Source organism: Actinia tenebrosa, unplaced genomic scaffold (genome assembly GCF_029948245.1).
Source record: "Actinia tenebrosa isolate PJP-AT-01 unplaced genomic scaffold, QUT_ActTen_1.0 PGA_scaffold14__42_contigs__length_11649687, whole genome shotgun sequence".
Lineage (NCBI taxonomy): Eukaryota > Metazoa > Cnidaria > Anthozoa > Actiniaria > Actiniidae > Actinia > Actinia tenebrosa.
In genome coordinates, this window is record NW_028292574.1 from 4,357,990 (window position 1) to 4,375,442 (window position 17,453).

Genomic DNA, 17,453 nt, shown 5'->3' on the forward strand with positions numbered 1-17,453 from the left:
AGCCCTAGAAAACAAGATTACAACAAAACAGAAAATGAAGGAAATAGTATAGGAAAAAATACATGGTTGGTGAAGTGGGAAGAGTGCTTACAACCTCTCAGCACTGCAACACACGATACCGGCGCTCATCAAGTGTGAGGACAGTTGCTTGTTGGTTCTCTCCTGTGCTTCGAGAGGTTTTCTCTAGGTTTTCCTTCCTCAACAATTATCAGAATTGAAATTTCAATTGGATTCATTGGATGGGAGCCACACTTTGAAAATGCCAATGATATGCAGAATTAACGACCGAGAAACTGCCAACTGAAGAAGCGAAATACGACTGGACAGACGATAAGAGAGAGATATAGTGGTGTGTTTTGATTACGTACCCTCCAACAGAGATGAGTCTATCTACAGTATCCACACCCGTACCCAGGATGTAAAGTAACGACTGTCCTGCTGCTGTGTTTAGTAAACTAAATGCAAGAACATCTTGAAGGACTAATGCCGACCTGAGGAAAAGACTTGCAATTAGTAAGAAAGATATTACAAAAATAGTGGCAATGTACTATACATGTGCTTTGTCAATGAACTCGTCATCCAGGGGCCTCGGAGCGGCCCAAAGAGTGAGGGGGCTAGCGACCTGCGAAGGCGGTTTCAAGCTATATTTTACAATCTTAAACTCTCCAGACGCGCTTTCCATCGTTCTGAGGCAGTATTTTAGCACAAACATTCCTATTCTCTTATCTTTGTGTCTATACGTGTTGCAGCACCATTTTGATTTTTTTAAATTTTTGATTTTTCTTTTTAAACAATTTGGGTAAGATATTTAATAAATTACAAAAACTTGTTGTTCTAACGTTGTTGAAAAAAAAAAAAAGAAAAAAAAAAAAAAATTCCAGAGAAATTAATTTGAAGAGCTACAAATGTATTAAGCATGCTACTATAAACATGAAGAAATTACAAAAAAAAAATTGATCATGAAAAAAAAAAAAAAAAGAAAAAAAAAATCATGGGAAAAAAGTGGGGGGGTTAAAGCCCCCCTAGCCCCTCCCTCTCCGCAGCCCCTGTCATCACATGAGTAGGGTTTGCTTGTTGGTTCTTTCCTGTGCTTCGAGGGTTTTTTTGCAGGTTCTACGTTTTTCAATTTAATATCTAAATTCCATTTGATAATGGAATGAGGAAATGAGGACCACAGATTTGTTAGCCATTGGCTATTGATGTACATACATGTAATAATAAAGATAGTGGTGGTGGTGGTGGTGATTGAGACAATGATATCCATACACCACCATGAATGAAATCAGAAATCCCCAGGGGGTGGGGGGTCCGAAGAAACACAAAATCACAAGGTTTTGATGAAAGAAAATTGGAAAAAAATTCCAGGGAATAGTTGGGTTGGGGAGGGGGGGGGGGCACGCCCTCCATGGTGGGGTAATAGTATGCAAATGTTCTGGAGCATTTGCATACTATTGATAATATATATTTGATATATTTTCCCCACGATATTTAATAAATGTTGTTTTTCATAGCATTACTAATTGTTATGCACATACAATGTACCTTATCTGTTGTCTGGCTTCAGATATATCCAAGTCCATCCCTTCATCTTTTTTTTGCTGTGGATTCTTTAGTTGAAGTCCCAAAACTGCGTTAAAGATCTCCAAACTCCTCTGACCTACGATATGATGAAGACTCAGATGTCAAAAGACATGTTTTGACAGTGCTAGATATTTGCCGTTGCAATTTGAGTATTCTGGGAAGACACAAGGATTGTAAGGATGCAAGGTATATTAATATTTAAACTGCCTCTAGAGACCAATGCAAGTGTATCTGGGAGTATGGTGGGGGCAGATGGGGGTCAGAAGGGGACGGGAGGAAGGAAAGGAAAGAGTTCCAAGTAGACAAAGGGAGGGGAAAGGAGAAAAGAGATGAGGGGGGGGGGGGGGGGGGAGTGTGATTAGAGGCAGGACCCTCTCACCTCTGGCCTGAATATTGTAAAGACCTATAATTATAACTAAAGCCTACAAATAAAATTACTGAGCAGGGTGGTGTGAGGCAACATTAGTCATCCAATAAATGAATTACCAATCTCCTCTCGATCTTTTGCAGCCGTGAACTTCCACTTGTAGAAGCCAGTAAATGTCTCCCTGAGCACAAACACCAGACAAGCAGCCAAATCCAGGAAATTGACAGGTTGGTCAGTTTCTTCTTGAGCTTGACCAATACCACACATCAGCTGCAGGAACAGACGAAGCGTTGCCATGGTGATTGGGTATTGTCCGAGCGGCTGTTCTCTAGTACTGAGTATAACACCAAGATTCCCAGATGCAATGTTCATTGACCTTAAACATAAACCTGGAGTTAAACATCCTCACAAATCCTGAGCTGTTTTCCAAAATGATATTGTCTCCCCACTCTCTCCTCCCCCTGGACAAATTGCCAACCCATCCCCTCCCCCCAGTGCCATTGTAAACTGGATGACTTACTCAATGGTTGATTTGTTCTCATCAATAGAATGTGCTGATGTACAGTGAGGAAGGAATCCTGTTTGTTGAAGGCTGAACCAAACCTGATAGAAATGATGGAGGAAAAATGGTGTTACACTGCGCAAATATTGAGAAATTGTTACCCCAACCCATGCAAAAAGAATAGTTTTATTCTCCTTCTTGCAATTATCGCAGCAATGCAATGCAACAAGCTGTGGGATAAAATTTTTGTGACTGGGCAATTTTTCCTGCCAACTGTCTTGCAAAATATCATGAAACAAATTGTGAGAGTTATTGTCTAGTGTGGTAGTGATGCACCTTAAGAAAATCATAGTTGTTAATACTCTATATATGATGCTATGATGATGTATGATGCTATAATTGTAGCAGGTGTACCTGCAATGGATGATGGGAAGCAACAGTGGCCAAACAAGACAGGCATGAAGCAAGGAGGTTCTGGGGTAGATTAGGTGAAGGTGCGCATCTAAAAACATAGAAGCATAATAATATGAATCAAAATATAGAAATAAAGATTAGAAATTCTTATTGTATTATTATAAAGGTATAACCATTAGTTATCTTTTTACGACTTTATTTATAAATATAACTGAGGTACATGTATACACAATTAGAAAAATGAATGTGAAAGACCACCCAATAGGGAGAGCTCAGACGGGACTCTTAGTACCATGGTGTGAAAGAGGAAGAAGATAATTTCAAGACGACAAGAGGAAACCTTGAGAGCCCAGAGAAAAACCCCTGAAATCAAGAGAGAGCCCCCACAAATTTTACTCTCATGTGATGACGAGTTCAGATATAGGCCTATCCTGAATTCGCTTGACTGACCACGAAACAATAGTTTGAAGTTGAGACTGGACTTGATTATTTTGTTCATCAAGTTCAACCTCGACTTTAAACCATTGTTTTGTGGCCAGTCAAGCGAATTCGGGATAGGTCTATTGAACCACAGACCCCAGAGGTGAAAGAATAGCACTACCACTACTGGATCACCATGCAATATACACACAAGAAGAACAATCTCCGCTTACCTTTGTACGATGAAATATAATCTTGATATGATAGGCTCCAGTTGCTCTGCTATTGACCAGTTGTTCTTTAGTATTTCATTTGTCAAGTCAACAATAGCAATAATGTTATCCTCCCTGAGACCTGTGGTAAAAAATTAAGATTACTTAGTACAGGTATATCTTTTTATAAGACAAGAAAAGGGAGTTAGATGGCTGCAAAGACACTGTAAGATGAGGCGGTACTACAGCACCAAGGACTGAAGTGAAGGTTTATACATCAGGTGATATCATAAAGCATACAGACTTCTTATCTGCCATAAAGTGGCAAAAATGTCATATCTCTATTGTAAAATTTCAATCATTAGACTTTTGCAGAAAAAAGCTGAAAGAGAGTTAGGTTATAATGTTGATGAGATAATATGACATATAGAAAAGTAAAGGTTACATCAGGTGAGGTCATAACACTTGTTCACTTGTAATCTGTCTTTTAAGTTCAACCCGTTGTACTGCAATCTCTTATTCATTTGACTTTGGTGGGGAAAATGCCGTAATAATGCCATTCCTAGAAGTGTCAAGTGGCAACCTACAGTGGCAACCTACAGAACACCTTACTTTCAACTGACCTGCACCAAGGCTGACTGATTGGAGAAAAGAATCCATCTCAAAGACGAACAGCTTCCAACATGAATAGTCGTAGTTCCATCGAACGACTGCAGAACCTAAAGATCAGATAAATTCATAGAAAATTAGAACTAGTTTCCTGAGTGCAACTGTGAAATGTTATGTGATGTTTTCTTCACTTTCTAAACAAAGCAGCTCAGTACTGACCTTGTAGTGCTGGAAGCAAAACACCAAGGGTCTGACTGGGGATGACAAGGTGTTGTTCAAGTGACCTCACTAAAATAATTGAAAGGAATAAAATAATCCAATATTACAATAATATGTCAAAACAAATCCAGAACATCTTAAGTCAGGTTTCAATAGCAACACTTGTGGATGCACTTGCACAGTGGATTTATTGCAAGGAAAGGATCGACATCTATGGGACAGGATCAAGGATGACGAGACACATGTCCTCCATTCACTGCTCCCACCAAGAAGAAACATCAAGCTACGCAAGAGTAGACATGATTTTATTCTCCCAAGAATTAGAACTTTTTAAATGCTGTTTTATAAATAAATGCTTGTACAATTTTATTTAGTTAAGTTCACTTTTTAAAATTTCAATGTAAACTCAAACGTTTGTTTTGTAGTAATGTCTAATAAAGACATTTATTATTATTACAAGGATCAAAATTTTTCCTTTTCCTTGTGCTTGTGCTTGCGTTGAGTTTGAGTCTATTTTAACAATGAAATAAGCACTCTGAGTTGCCCTTGCATTTATTTTGCATTCTAAGTAAAAACTGGGCTTTAATTTGAGCAAAATGAGATCCCTCCAATGAACAGCCACTTCTAACCTCCTCTGTACAGCACTTTTGGTTTCACTATCTTCCACACTTGGTCATCTCCCGAGCAGTCGACATCTCCTACTTTATTCTCACGCAGCAGTTCTGTGTAGGACGGCATATTATCAAGGTATTCAAACACCTATTTAACAGAACAAAAACATATTTTTTGGATTGTGAAATATTGTGAGGTTGTCCTCAAGTCCTTGCCTCAACACACATACCTTTGCGGCAGAGTTTTCTTCGCCAGCAAGTGACTTAAGAAGCTCTAGGAGGGGTGAGAACTGTAGTGGAAAGCTGTGAAAGTATGGAAGGTTATTAGTTTGTATTTCTTTTTTTGCCATCATTAAAGAAAAAATATTAAAATCAGATAAGATGATTCCTTCTTTACATTTAAAAGAAAGTGGAAATTAAAAATTACTTGTTGAATTATAAATGAACTGAACCTACTTGTTACATGCTGACTTCAGTAATAACCCTGCACCTGTGTCAATGCTCTGAGAGAAAATGAAAGAGAGATTATAGGTTAGAGGGTGATCCATACATGCATGCATGCATTCATTCATTCATCCATCCATCCACCCACCCATCCATCCACTCATCCATCCATACATCCAACCCTCCCTCCCTCCCTCCCTCCCTCCCTCCAATTATCCATCCATCCATCCATCCATCCACCCACCCATCCATCCATCCACCCACCCATCCATCCACTCATCCATCCATACATCCATCCCTCCCTCCCTCCCTCCCTCCAATTATCCATCCATCCATCCATCCATCCATCCATCTGTTCTTCCATCCAACCATCCATCCATCCATCCGTTCTTCCATCCATCCATCCATCCATCCATGCATCCATCCATGCATCCATGCATCCATGCATCCATCCATCCATCCATCCATCCATCCATCCATCCACTCATACCCCAACCCAACCCATCCATCTAAATTTGTTTTGTTTCGTTGTACTCACCGTATCCCAGAAGTCAATGCAGAGGCCTCTTTCTGTGAGTGTCTGAGACAGTACAGAAACCAACAACTAAAAAAAAACAAAAACAAAAAAACCCATGAAAATCTACTATCATTCTTCTACTCTGCATTATGATTTTTTTAATTTGGAGAAATCCCACTTAACTACCGTAAATCTCCAAAAATCAGCCCTTTATCATGTGATTCTATTATTTTTCCAATGTTCTTAGACCAAAAAGCCTGTTGGTCAAATAAAAACACCAGGGCTTATTTTGAAAGGTTTACAGTATCCCACAGTATCTTCCATTCCAAGTGAGCCCAAGTTCCATTTTTACAGTGTTCAAATTACATTTCATTTTTAGTGCAAAAATATATTAAGCAAATAGCACTTTCTATTATATCCTTTATCTTACCTTTGTATCACCAAGAGTATCCTCTTGGAACATGGTGAGAACTACAAACAGTAACCCATAGACAACACTCTTACAGGTGTTAGCTACAGGCTGGGAAAGAAAAACAAAAGAAAATAACTTAGAGAGTAAATTGAAATTCAGGTTCTGCTGAGGGAGGAAAACGAAATCATAGAGAAAAACCTTGAATTAATGAGACCCAATCAACTCTCTTGACATGTGATGTTGAGTCCAGGAATAAAACCTGAGATAGCCGAGGTCAGTACCCTACTACTATAATACCATTCTTGAAGGCTTTTCATGCATAATGTTCATCAATGAAAGCTGGGCCTTTTGTGAGTTTGATAAACAGGATGCATTGTGGTCTGGCTTGGGTACGAATAACACCATATAAGGTATGATCAACTAAAGATGTTTGTACCCAAGCTAGACCATGATGCACCATGTTCACTATCTCAGAAAAGGTCTACGAGAACCACAACCTGAGGTCCTCAGACTTACCATTATACCAGAGAATGCCTCGGACTTGAGCAAACCATCAAAAAACTCAAAGACATGACATTGCAAGGCTTTGCTTCCAATCCTTCTGACATCCTGCGCAACGATAAAAATATCCAGTCAAATAAAACTTCTTGAGTTCGTGGCCAAATTTGTTAAGGTTAACACTAACCTGTTCTTGGTCTGTTTCCATGGTAACATATCTAAAGACTGCCCATGCCAACATGACAGGTCCATGCTGAGGAAGGTCTCCCCAGCTGACGAAATATCTGTCTAGCAACTGTTAACAAAACAAAAGGTTATTTATATTTACCTATGAATGTCAGCCAAGTGATAACAAACTTTTCTACAGATAGATGAATATTTAAAAATTGTATATTATTTTAGTAAAAATACATGTACTGCATAATCTCTGTACCTCTACGCCACCTGGCTCTTGGACAAGATGATGCTGTTTAAAGCTAAAACAATTAAATGAAAATAGAAAATTTTATTGCATTTTTCTCCTTAATCAATAATGATAATAATGGGGTTCTTATATAGCGCATTTCACATTGTCTCAATGCACTTTACATTGCAGTGGAGGACTTTACGGGCTGCATATTAAAGGCGCTATTAGCAGCCGTGCCGCTTACAATCATGGGTATGAATTGTTAGTAGATTAGTGTTATGCCTCCAAATTGGGATAGGCTGTTGAGCCGGGAGACAATCCCCTAGTCTTACACGAATAATTCAACAGGTTCTTTTATGTCCCCCATTTACTGTAGGTTAGGAAGGGTTGGGAGACAGGGCCTACGGTTTTAAGTCCTTGTCCGAGAAGACTTAAAGGTCTTACCATTTGCAGATGTAATTACAAAGGCAGCACATTTTCCTCAGTTATTTTAAGACCCTGAGCGTTGGTCTGGCCGAGGTTTGAACCACAACCTCCCGCACAACAGACAAACGCTCTTACCAACTGAGATAACTGGTAAGGTTGTCTTGATCTGAGCAAATCTTTGTGTAACAAAAGATAGTAAACATCATGCACAAAACAACATACTTTCCAGTGTCCATGAAGTTCCTTACACCTTCCAAGTTCAGTGATTCAATAAGGATAAGCACTTGTAGATAACTAGAAAATTCATAAAAGATTTACACATTGTCAGAATGAAGTGACAATACACAGGCCTAGCTTTATTAACGGCTGGAGATCAGAAAATGCTTAATGGTAAATGAGCAAAATTATCTGGCTTAAATTACATACCCTTTATAGCTTAGTAATTTGTAAAATGTTAACTACTGTAACTAAAATACTCTCTGGCTAGTTCATGACCTTCTCCTATAATATGGAACTAGAATGACATGGTGATGTGCCTTCTCATATTCTCCAACATGGAGGAAACTAACCTTATCTGTGCAATCAGTGGTTCAGCTCTGGCATCCAGTAAATGTCTGTTGATTTGTTTAGTACCAAATCCTTGTGACTAAAAGACACATTCATGAAAAAATCTTACTAGTCAGACAAGGTTGTTTCTGGATATTCACAGATCAAAATAATTATTAGAATTTAGTGTGTCATGTAGATCGGAGAAAATCAGAGAATCTGTAGATAATCTGAAGCCCCGTTTTTGCTGCGATTTTTTTGTGATTTTGTCCATAATAAATAATGGTTAAAAATTAACTTGTAAAGTTTTTTTCAGGATACCAAGATTTTCCTAGACGAATGTCTCTTTGAAGGATGAGACAAAAGATTTCATATTTCCAAAAATTGCCACAAAAATTGCAGTAAAAATAGCGGCAAAAATTGCCAGTGTAAACGCTGCTTGACAGTACAGTAATCAAACTTGAAACCCCAGAGGTCAGAGACGAGTACGTTACCACTATGTTATCAACCCTTGATTGGTAAAGTCCATGCCACACACCCTACTCATTGTGTACTATTTCTACAGGTACTCACCTGAAAAAGTTTTGCCATTTGAAGTAAAGATTTTGAAGGATGTAAATATTCTTTGTAATACAGGAAAATTATCTCCAGCAAAAGCACCTAAAAAGTATTTAATGAATGTACTATTTTAAGATAAATTAAGGCATATGAGCAAAAAAACCATAAAACAAACAAAAACAAAAAAACAAACAAAAAAAAAACAAACAAAAAAACAAAAAACAAAACAAAAACAAAAACAAAAAAATCGAACCCTACTACATTTGTACATGTGTACATCATTTAATTAGACTTTCCAACTCTGTTGCCAATAATAACTAAAACTATTACAGTGGGTCAATGTTGGATCTCTGAGGCACTCCAGTTTGAGTCACCACAGCAATCCAATGTTGGTTGATAACAAAAAAAAATTATATGAAACAATTGCATGAACAACATGTACTGCAAGCTAATCAGCTGAATATTATATTATTTAAATCCTGGCTTTCGGCATATAAACACACTGTACCTGCTCTCTTAAATACTGCAGGGCTAATCGACAGTTTCTGTTTCTTTCCTGTAAAGAAATAAGCCATACAATGGTAGCTCTTTATAACTAAACTATATAAAACCTGAAGGAAATGATTTATGCATTGAAGTACAAAGCAATTTGATTGCTAAATATTAAGTTCAATGATTTTAAAAATATTATAATAGTTCACTTACAAGAAGGTTGTTGTACGTCTGTGAAACTGAAACCTGGCTAGTACTGCACATCTTGTACTGTTCAATAACCTGCCAAATTCAAGATAAAAAATGTCAATTACACTACCTAATGCAGGGGCTCGAAAAAAAATCAGATTCAACCCGTGACTTTCTGAATACCAGTTGGATGCTCTACCACTGAGCTAATGGGAGACTACGGTTGGCTCCAGTCTGAGAGTGTTCTACATTCAAACCCCTGAGGACGAACTCAGAGGTTTTTATTAAAAACAACCCAGGATAAAAATAACTGCTGGTCAGTTGTCAGTCATGTTGACTGGCCAAATTAGTTTTAGCTCTGTTATACCTCATTTTTGGCTTAACATTACAAATAACCAGCTAGGCAAATATTTGACCAGACAAGTTCCAATTCTGGTCAGGCATCTATGTCCAAATAACTAGAAGGTACTGCTTTTGTTATTTAATCTGCTGTAAGCAAAAGCTGGTTAGTTTTTGAAGTAACTTGAGTGACTCCTTTGTTTATGTATTTTGATTTTAGTTTTAAATAAAACTGATTAATGCATATATACATAGACCTACCTTGTTGATCAAGATATCATTTTCTTGCAACTTTTCAATACATTCTGCAAATTCTTCCTAAGATACAAAATTAATATGAATTGTTTCATTCCACTACGTGCCATGCTTCTCTTAACAGTATTCTCTGCACATAGGATACCGGTAGGCTTTAAGCATACATTTTTTTTTCACTATTGAAACCTACATACTGTATTTGAAAAAAAAAGATATTCATTCGTAAAGGCTATCAAATGTCTCGATTTTTACCCTGAAGGCATGCTGAGGATCCTGCCAGTAACTCAAAAGATATTTAAGACATTGAAGGCTGTGGAGACGTTCTTCAAAGTAATACTCTTGAATCTATTAATAAAATACAAAAAAAAAAATAGTATCTACATACATGTAATCACATGAAAATACAATAAACACTGATACATTGTAATCTCAAGTACAGGACGTTAGTGGGGGAAGTCTACTTTACTAGGAGTGGATAGAAAAGATCTAGATACATGTAGAAACCTGTAAATTAAGGTCCTGTTTAGGGGCTGGTTTGGGTCACACAATTTTGAACTTCTTAAAAGAGGTGGGTAGTATATAAAGCTGTACATTAGGGGTGGGTCATTTTCATTTCCTACATGGAAACTTCAATGGGGGGTCATCATTATTTTTTTCAAACTCTTTTTATGCTGGACCAAAAAAACTACAACAAAGAGCTCCTTCAAATCCAATTCTACCCCCTGACCCCCACACACCACCCCTTTACTTTACACGTATGACCTACCCTTAAAAAGAATGATAGAAAAGCGAGAAATGATATAATGGGTGGAAACGATAGAGAAAAGGAAGGGATACAAAAAGGAGGAGGAAAAGTAAAAAATGGAGGAAGCATGGAATAAAAGAGAAGGGCAAGTGTTTAATCACATATTTACACAGCTGCAACATGTATAACTGTACCTTGGTTATCAAATTTTCTGTTTGTGTTTCATTTTTGCATATCAACTGGTAAGAATGAAATACAACATAAGTTACAGTACATGCATGGTTGAAACTAATAAGCAGATTATATTGACAGCCTTTAGTCATTTCGAGGTTGAGGGAAAACTGAGTCAAATTGGGAATGTAGTGTATTTTGGGGTTGTTCTAGGGGACTTGTTTCCAAGATGGCGACCATTTTGTCCCTTAAACAGCCCCACAATGCACTCCAATGTCAACTCAACCAATGACCAAAATAATATCATCCATTAAAGATCAAGACATGTGGCTGTTAGTGTCATCCAATCAAAATGTAGTGGGCCCCAATATCATGGACTACAAAAAGGCGTGGTCAAGGATGGGGGGTGGGGCTACACTCCTACTAATTCTTTATTTAAAAGACCAAGGTATGATAATAAAAATAGTAGGTGAATCCATGCAATGGTGACAGTGACCTAGACTGTACTTTGCTAAGCCCTTGATGTTTGATACCTGATTATGAATAGATAAGTGGCTCCCAACAACACACACTAAAACATACTGCTTTGATTCCTGGTTAAGGCCCTCTAAAGAAAGGTAGAAGGATTTTTGTACTCACTTGTAACTGCTGGTTGGAGCCTCTAAATTCATTTTCCAGGTAACTGCCAAATAGTTCCAAAGCCTGCCATTCATCAAGGTTCTGCGATTAAGAAATGTGTCCCGCACTTGGTGAGCTTATTGTATGTTATCATCACAATCACCATCTTCACCTCTCTATCATTATGCCCGTCATCATCATCATCATCACCACTACCACCACCACCACTACCATCATCACTGTCATCATCACCATTATCATCTTCATCTTCATCATCAGATCATCATCATCACTGTCACCATCATCACCACCATCATCATCACATTATCTTACCAGTATCTTGCTGAGATTCTTTACAAGTTCTTTTCGCTTTGACTTAATTTGAACAGCTTTTTGTAACTTCTCTAATGAACTTGCACTACATAGAAGATAGAAACATGATTTATAACTTACACTTAAATCTGCAAAAAAAGTATATAAGACAGAGTATACGCACCTTGGTACTTTATACCACAAAATGCCTTCAAGAAGTTTCTGTCGATTTTCATTCAACTCCTCTTCAATTTGTTCCTAAAAATCCCCAAAAATGATCATCAATAATCTGGTGCAGAAGACAGCAACAATCTACATTATTTTATTGTCAATCAAATAAATTATCACAGCATATCATGCACCTGGGGGGAGGGGGAGTGATATCATCAAAAAATTGCTGCCACAAGAGTCTCTCGTTTCTCGGTACTGACCAAGAGAAACATGAACTCTGGGTACGAGATTGGTGGGGGCATTGAATAATGTTAAATTCCTGTGGGTGCCCCCTCCCATCCAGGGGCAAACTATTCATAGGTGGGTGCATTAAGGAAAGGTACAGCTGTACATGGGAACAACTGGTTTCTTTATCTATAACAATATACTCTTTTTCTTAGTTTAGAAGCAAATTACTTAAGAGCATAAAACCCTTTTAGTCTTACTGGTTCTTGTAATGATGATCTTCCTGTAAGGATATGCCACAAACCTCGACTAGATCTGAAAATAAAATAAAATCAAAAACCCAAAATTTACAATCAGCACATGAAACTTTAGACCAAAAATATCCGACAAAATTTACTAACTTCAAGAAAATCGCTTCTAACTCTCATAAAAGCCATCTACTTACATTGGTATGTCCATATGTATGGATTGTAATTACGTTAGCGATCGGAGTTATGAAGAAAGACACATGAAAATGTTTGTAATTCAGAGACGTCAAGTTTCTCCCACCATTTTGAATTTATGAAGAAAAGGACTAACACAGGGAACCCATGTGGTAAAGGTTGGGATCCCTTTGCTTTTTACTAAAAATACACATATAATTTATTCAAATTTATTCTATTTAGGTCTGTTACCAAGGTCGACCGGAAACCAATGTTTAACGAAAGATTGTTGACAAGGCAGCAGACTGCGATTTGATTGGCTTTTGAGCTGTCAATTTAAAAATGAATTTCTGTCATTTATCACACCCACATATAAAACATTCAAAACCAAGGCATTGAAATGGTTTCTAAGGTTGATTTCTATAACCATTAGAAAGTGATTCGTTTGGATCGAATATTATGGATCACACTGATGATTGCAGTCCTCTGAATGCTGAATCGCCGCTAAAACGAAAAGCAATCAGTGAATGCCGTCTCCAAGACCCAAAAATATGGACTAAAATTTCTTGGTGAGTAAGACTATTTCTGAGGTTATTCTCGAGTCGTTGAAGCTTGAGAATAGATTCTGTGTTGTCGTATCTTTGGCCATTCTTCATTTGCTTTTACTTGACGTTTTTTACAGAAATATTTTTGTTTCTGTTTAGACAAACTACATTTCAGCTATTGAGACACAAAAGTCCCACTAAAGCTGTTGCAAAACGGTTTCGCTAGATCGACATCCCTCTCTCTCTGTCAAGGGCAACACGTGCTTATTCAAAGCTGTCTTGCCTCTACACAAAGACTTTCCTTGCTCAATACTTATTTCATAAGGCTTTGATCATTCTGTCATGTTAACTCAATGAAATAGTCAGCAAGAGTTTCTAAAATTTTGGATTGTACGTCGTTCGTGTGAGCTAGCTTAGGGGCCAGGGGGACTTCACATATTGTTTCATTTGCTGTTGTTTAGTCTTGGTTGGATGATGCCTGAAACCTCAAAAGATGTCGGCATTAAAGCTAAAAATACATATATCTATTTTGTTCACGGCATACAGATAAAAAATATAAAAACGTGAGTCGATTATTTTAGAGAATTGAAGCTTTCTCGCTCTTGTTTTTCTCTGTAAAGCGAGCTAGACTCCTAATACGTCCAACAGTCAACCAAGTCGATGCATGACGTCACATGGTCTTCATTTCCATAGAAACGTGAATCCTAATGATCTTTATCGTTTTCCCTCCCGTTTTCATACACGCTGGTTTTCTCTAGACTTTAAGATAGCACTTTCACCTATTGAATTTGAAATTTTTATCTAAATGCTTGTACAAACATGTCAAATTTTAAAAGTGTTTTGATTGGGTCTTAAAATTTTAATTTTTAATTCAGTTGCTAAGCAACGTATACCAGGTTCAAAAACCTTGGAGTTATTACTGGGGTAGATATTGCTTCAAAACGACGAAGAAGTTTTTTTTAAAATATTATATGCTATTATATTCCTTTAATAGTTTAGCTTCGTTTTGTATATTTTTTAAGCTAATTAATTGAAATCTTTGTTCGCAATTTGCCTATGCAACTCGTCATTTTTGTGCAATCTTTGCCATCGCTTGCCGTTTATATCTCTGATTATATTCCTTATATATATTTTTCAATGCTTTGAATATTTTTCTTTGACATTTTTTGATAGTAATTCTATTTTTTCTGTGCTTAGGATTCGGACACATTTCGTCAAAGACTTGGAATCAGGCGTCCGAAAGACCGACTTTTACGACTATGTCACCGAACACCTTGGCAAAACAGGTTACCGAGATGTATGGCATCTATTAAAGATTGCCTACCCACACGTAGACAGAGTACGAAGAGGTCGTAAGTACATGTATTGGGGTGTACGACACGCCGACGACCATGTTAAGTTCGAAGAGACGGACGATGGAAATAACGGAGAAGATGACGACGAGGAAACAAATGTTGAAAATCATCTTGACCAGGATAAAGAATTCAGCGCTGAAGAGAGTTCGTTTAGAATGGAAGTGGAAAGTTTCTCTGAAGAAAGCAGAGGGAACCAACTGGATGAGTTAAATTATTCGCAGACGCCGCCTGAGAGCAAAACACCATCGACTGAGCATACAAAGTTACCATCTGGTTTACTCGTAAAGGTAGAAAAGGACACCGACAATGACGACCAGAAACAAAGCGATGTTGTGGTTATAGAGTTCAAGGACAAGGAAGTTTTTGCTAGTTTTGAGGATTACGAAAAGTCTAAACAAACGTCTGACCAAAATGGCAACTTGATTAAAATCAGAGGGGAAAAAACTCGAGGGAGAAAAACAGCGAATGAAGGTGACCAGCGAACTGTTGTTAGGTCTGTGTCACCACCGCTGGAAATATTTTCCCTTGAAAGCCTCAAAGATGATGACAAAAACAATAATCATTTATCTAACCCAAAAGATCACCATAACAACGATGAGTTTAAAAGCGACCGCATGGACAACCGACAGGCAACGTCTCTCAAACAGCACGATGGTTGCCATGGAGACAGCGATAATGGTACTGCCGTCTTAAAAGAACCAGAAAACGGGTCTTTGAGTAAAAGCCAAGAAGGGAAACTTCCCATTTTTGGAGACAAGCGACGCGAAGAGATGGCTCCAAATTTACTTCATCCAGAGAACATTAACCGCATGTGCATGCCTTTGATTAAGGACCTCGGGAATAAAAACACAAAAACAAGACCTACAAATGAGAACGACGTTAATGACAGCGTCGCTAACGACCAACTTAATGATATACAAGATGAGAACGCGGCAGGTCTGTCCGCAAATGATACTGACTCAAATAGTAATAACGAAGTGGGAATAAATGGGAAATTTCCTTACCATCCATTAATCGTTTCTGTTACCAGCATTGCAGGAGTAGGTATAGACAGTAAAGGATCAGATAGAGTCAGTTCAGATGAGATAAATAATATTTTGAAAGCGTCGACGCAACTTCAGTCGTGCAAAAGTGTTACCGCTCGATTTGATGTTAATGATGGATCGACAAGACAAACGTCTTCATCTCAATCGTTACCAGATGGAGAAGCTGAGTTTGTCGTTGTGCAAGACCGCGGTATCCAGGTAACTGAACAGGTTCATACCTGCAATCAACTCGGTAAACGAAGCTCTAAGCATATCAAATCTACTATATGTCACAAGCCTTCTCATTCACCCCACCATGAACATACCTCGAAAAAACTTCCATCTTCTAACTCAACCAATGTCCGTAGCTTAAACCCTGGGTGCCCCAAAAACTCTAGTCCAATTGTCGTTAATATAGAGCAAGGAGTACAGAATGTGTCGAGTTTGCAAGGAAGAGCTCGTGCCTGGCATTCGGGACCTCCGTCGCCATCTTCTGTGCTGTTCAATCGCACCAGCCCACGACAACCAGATAGCAACACAGTCCATGGCCAACCGCGACTTTTCACGACTTCCCCACGAGATTCTCGTTCGGTGACTAAAGCCATGGGTAACGTAGTGAGGTCTGAAGAACCTTTGATGAAAGGACTGATGAAAATACCGCCCAAATATCATACTCTTGTCGTAAACAACAACTACCCGGGGCTTTTACAAACTGAAGAAAAGAGATTGTTGCCGAAGACAGTCATCTCGCCCGAAGTCCAAAATACTGTAAATAAGCATCAAGATCGTTTGTCACCGAAATACAGTTCTTCGCAAAGCGTTGTTTATGGTACATCAACTATTGAACATCGGCCGTCATTAACATTATTACGAAGTCAACAGGAAAAACAACTTTTTGATCAGAACTTGAACAAAACGCGAACAACTGGTCAGTTGTCTTCAAATGAACAAAATAACGGAGAATGCTCCGCAGATGAAGGTTCTTTAAGGACTCGAGATTTCCTTCGCAACCTTTTGTCGCATCATGAGAGCAAGAGTAATAATCCAACGACAAATACATCATCTACTAGTGATTTACAAGTTACGGTAGAATGTCTTTCCAGTGAGCTGGAGAAGGAACGAACGATGAGGCTTCGACTTGAGATCGAGTTGCGCAAAGTTGAAAATCAACTCAATGAAGAACGGAAACTGAACGAACGCTTGGCGTCCATGCTGATGAAGCGATAAAAGTATACAATCCATTTTATACCCATGCATAAACCAGGTTCCCTGGCAACGAGCTGCAGACGTGTATAAATATGGACTCCGTCAGACAAGATATCAAAGTGCACGATCCAGTCCCAGTGATGAACCATGGGGTACACCAAACCTGGCACCTGTCTCTCATTCCCTAGTTTAGGGTTTTGCAATGAGGGCCCCAATTTTATACTACTTTACGGCCTACTAGAGGATAATAAAAAGACCGAGTGATGAACCATGGGGTACACCAAATCTGGCACCTCTGTTTCTCATTCCCAGTTTGAATGAGGGTTTAGAAAAAGGCCCCCCGAGACACATTTTATAGCATTAATTTTGGCTCGATAAAAGTCCATGTGATGAACCTTGGGGCACACCCAACTCAACATCCTTCTTTTCCATTACCAGGATTTCTAACTGAAAATTATTTATAAAGTGATTGAAACTAAAATTAAAATTTTAAGAGAAGCTCGCAGAATGTAAAGTACAGTAATTCAGATGACTCTGAATAAACAAATTATTTTTTAAGAGCGTGCCACACTACATTCATCCTCTTGGGAGTCAATTGAGTATTATGGAATCGTTCCCGCTTGGAACGTGTGAAAAGCTCC

General features: G+C 38.2%; 2 protein-coding genes across 3 annotated transcripts in view; one reads left to right on the forward strand and one right to left on the reverse strand.

The window, feature by feature from the left end:
- Window positions 1–12,839, reverse strand: part of LOC116298043 (nucleoporin NUP188) — a 26,622-nt gene extending 13,783 nt beyond the window's left edge. For both annotated transcript variants that reach the window (XM_089029700.1, XM_089029699.1), the window contains exons 1-30: window positions 12,705–12,839; window positions 12,520–12,574; window positions 12,048–12,121; window positions 11,885–11,969; window positions 11,573–11,653; window positions 10,957–11,001; window positions 10,270–10,362; window positions 10,024–10,080; window positions 9,448–9,516; window positions 9,251–9,298; window positions 8,758–8,844; window positions 8,208–8,284; window positions 7,861–7,932; window positions 7,240–7,282; window positions 6,994–7,101; window positions 6,825–6,917; window positions 6,327–6,416; window positions 5,918–5,983; window positions 5,392–5,438; window positions 5,166–5,238; window positions 4,954–5,083; window positions 4,325–4,393; window positions 4,120–4,215; window positions 3,518–3,638; window positions 2,865–2,952; window positions 2,469–2,551; window positions 2,068–2,324; window positions 1,543–1,657; window positions 369–491; window positions 1–4 (exon numbers count right to left, since the gene is read on the reverse strand). The exon at window positions 1–4 is cut by the window's left edge and continues 84 nt beyond it. In XM_089029700.1, the coding sequence (XP_088885826.1) occupies window positions 1–4; window positions 369–491; window positions 1,543–1,657; window positions 2,068–2,324; window positions 2,469–2,551; window positions 2,865–2,952; window positions 3,518–3,638; window positions 4,120–4,215; window positions 4,325–4,393; window positions 4,954–5,083; window positions 5,166–5,238; window positions 5,392–5,438; window positions 5,918–5,983; window positions 6,327–6,416; window positions 6,825–6,917; window positions 6,994–7,101; window positions 7,240–7,282; window positions 7,861–7,932; window positions 8,208–8,284; window positions 8,758–8,844; window positions 9,251–9,298; window positions 9,448–9,516; window positions 10,024–10,080; window positions 10,270–10,362; window positions 10,957–11,001; window positions 11,573–11,653; window positions 11,885–11,969; window positions 12,048–12,121; window positions 12,520–12,574; window positions 12,705–12,718 (2,463 nt within the window). In that variant the 5' untranslated portion in view covers window positions 12,719–12,839. The remainder of the gene's footprint in view (window positions 5–368; window positions 492–1,542; window positions 1,658–2,067; window positions 2,325–2,468; window positions 2,552–2,864; window positions 2,953–3,517; window positions 3,639–4,119; window positions 4,216–4,324; window positions 4,394–4,953; window positions 5,084–5,165; window positions 5,239–5,391; window positions 5,439–5,917; window positions 5,984–6,326; window positions 6,417–6,824; window positions 6,918–6,993; window positions 7,102–7,239; window positions 7,283–7,860; window positions 7,933–8,207; window positions 8,285–8,757; window positions 8,845–9,250; window positions 9,299–9,447; window positions 9,517–10,023; window positions 10,081–10,269; window positions 10,363–10,956; window positions 11,002–11,572; window positions 11,654–11,884; window positions 11,970–12,047; window positions 12,122–12,519; window positions 12,575–12,704) is intronic.
- Window positions 12,840–13,021: 182 nt separating this feature from the next.
- LOC116298044 (uncharacterized) lies at window positions 13,022–17,370 on the forward strand. Its single transcript, XM_031706384.2, has 2 exons — window positions 13,022–13,250; window positions 14,424–17,370. Exons 1-2 carry the CDS (start codon window positions 13,141–13,143, stop codon window positions 16,831–16,833), a joined length of 2,520 nt encoding a protein of 839 aa, XP_031562244.1. The 5' UTR covers window positions 13,022–13,140; the 3' UTR covers window positions 16,834–17,370.
- The last annotated feature ends 83 nt before the right edge of the window (window positions 17,371–17,453 follow it).

Bases quoted from the DNA above. Each gene is read 5' to 3' on its own strand.
- LOC116298044 (XM_031706384.2), top strand. From the start codon at position 13,141: ATGGATCACACTGATGATTGCAGTCCTCTGAATGCTGAATCGCCGCTA. The intron at 13,251-14,423 runs GTGAGTAAGACT...TTCTGTGCTTAG, and splicing joins ATATGGACTAAAATTTCTTG to GATTCGGACACATTTCGTCA.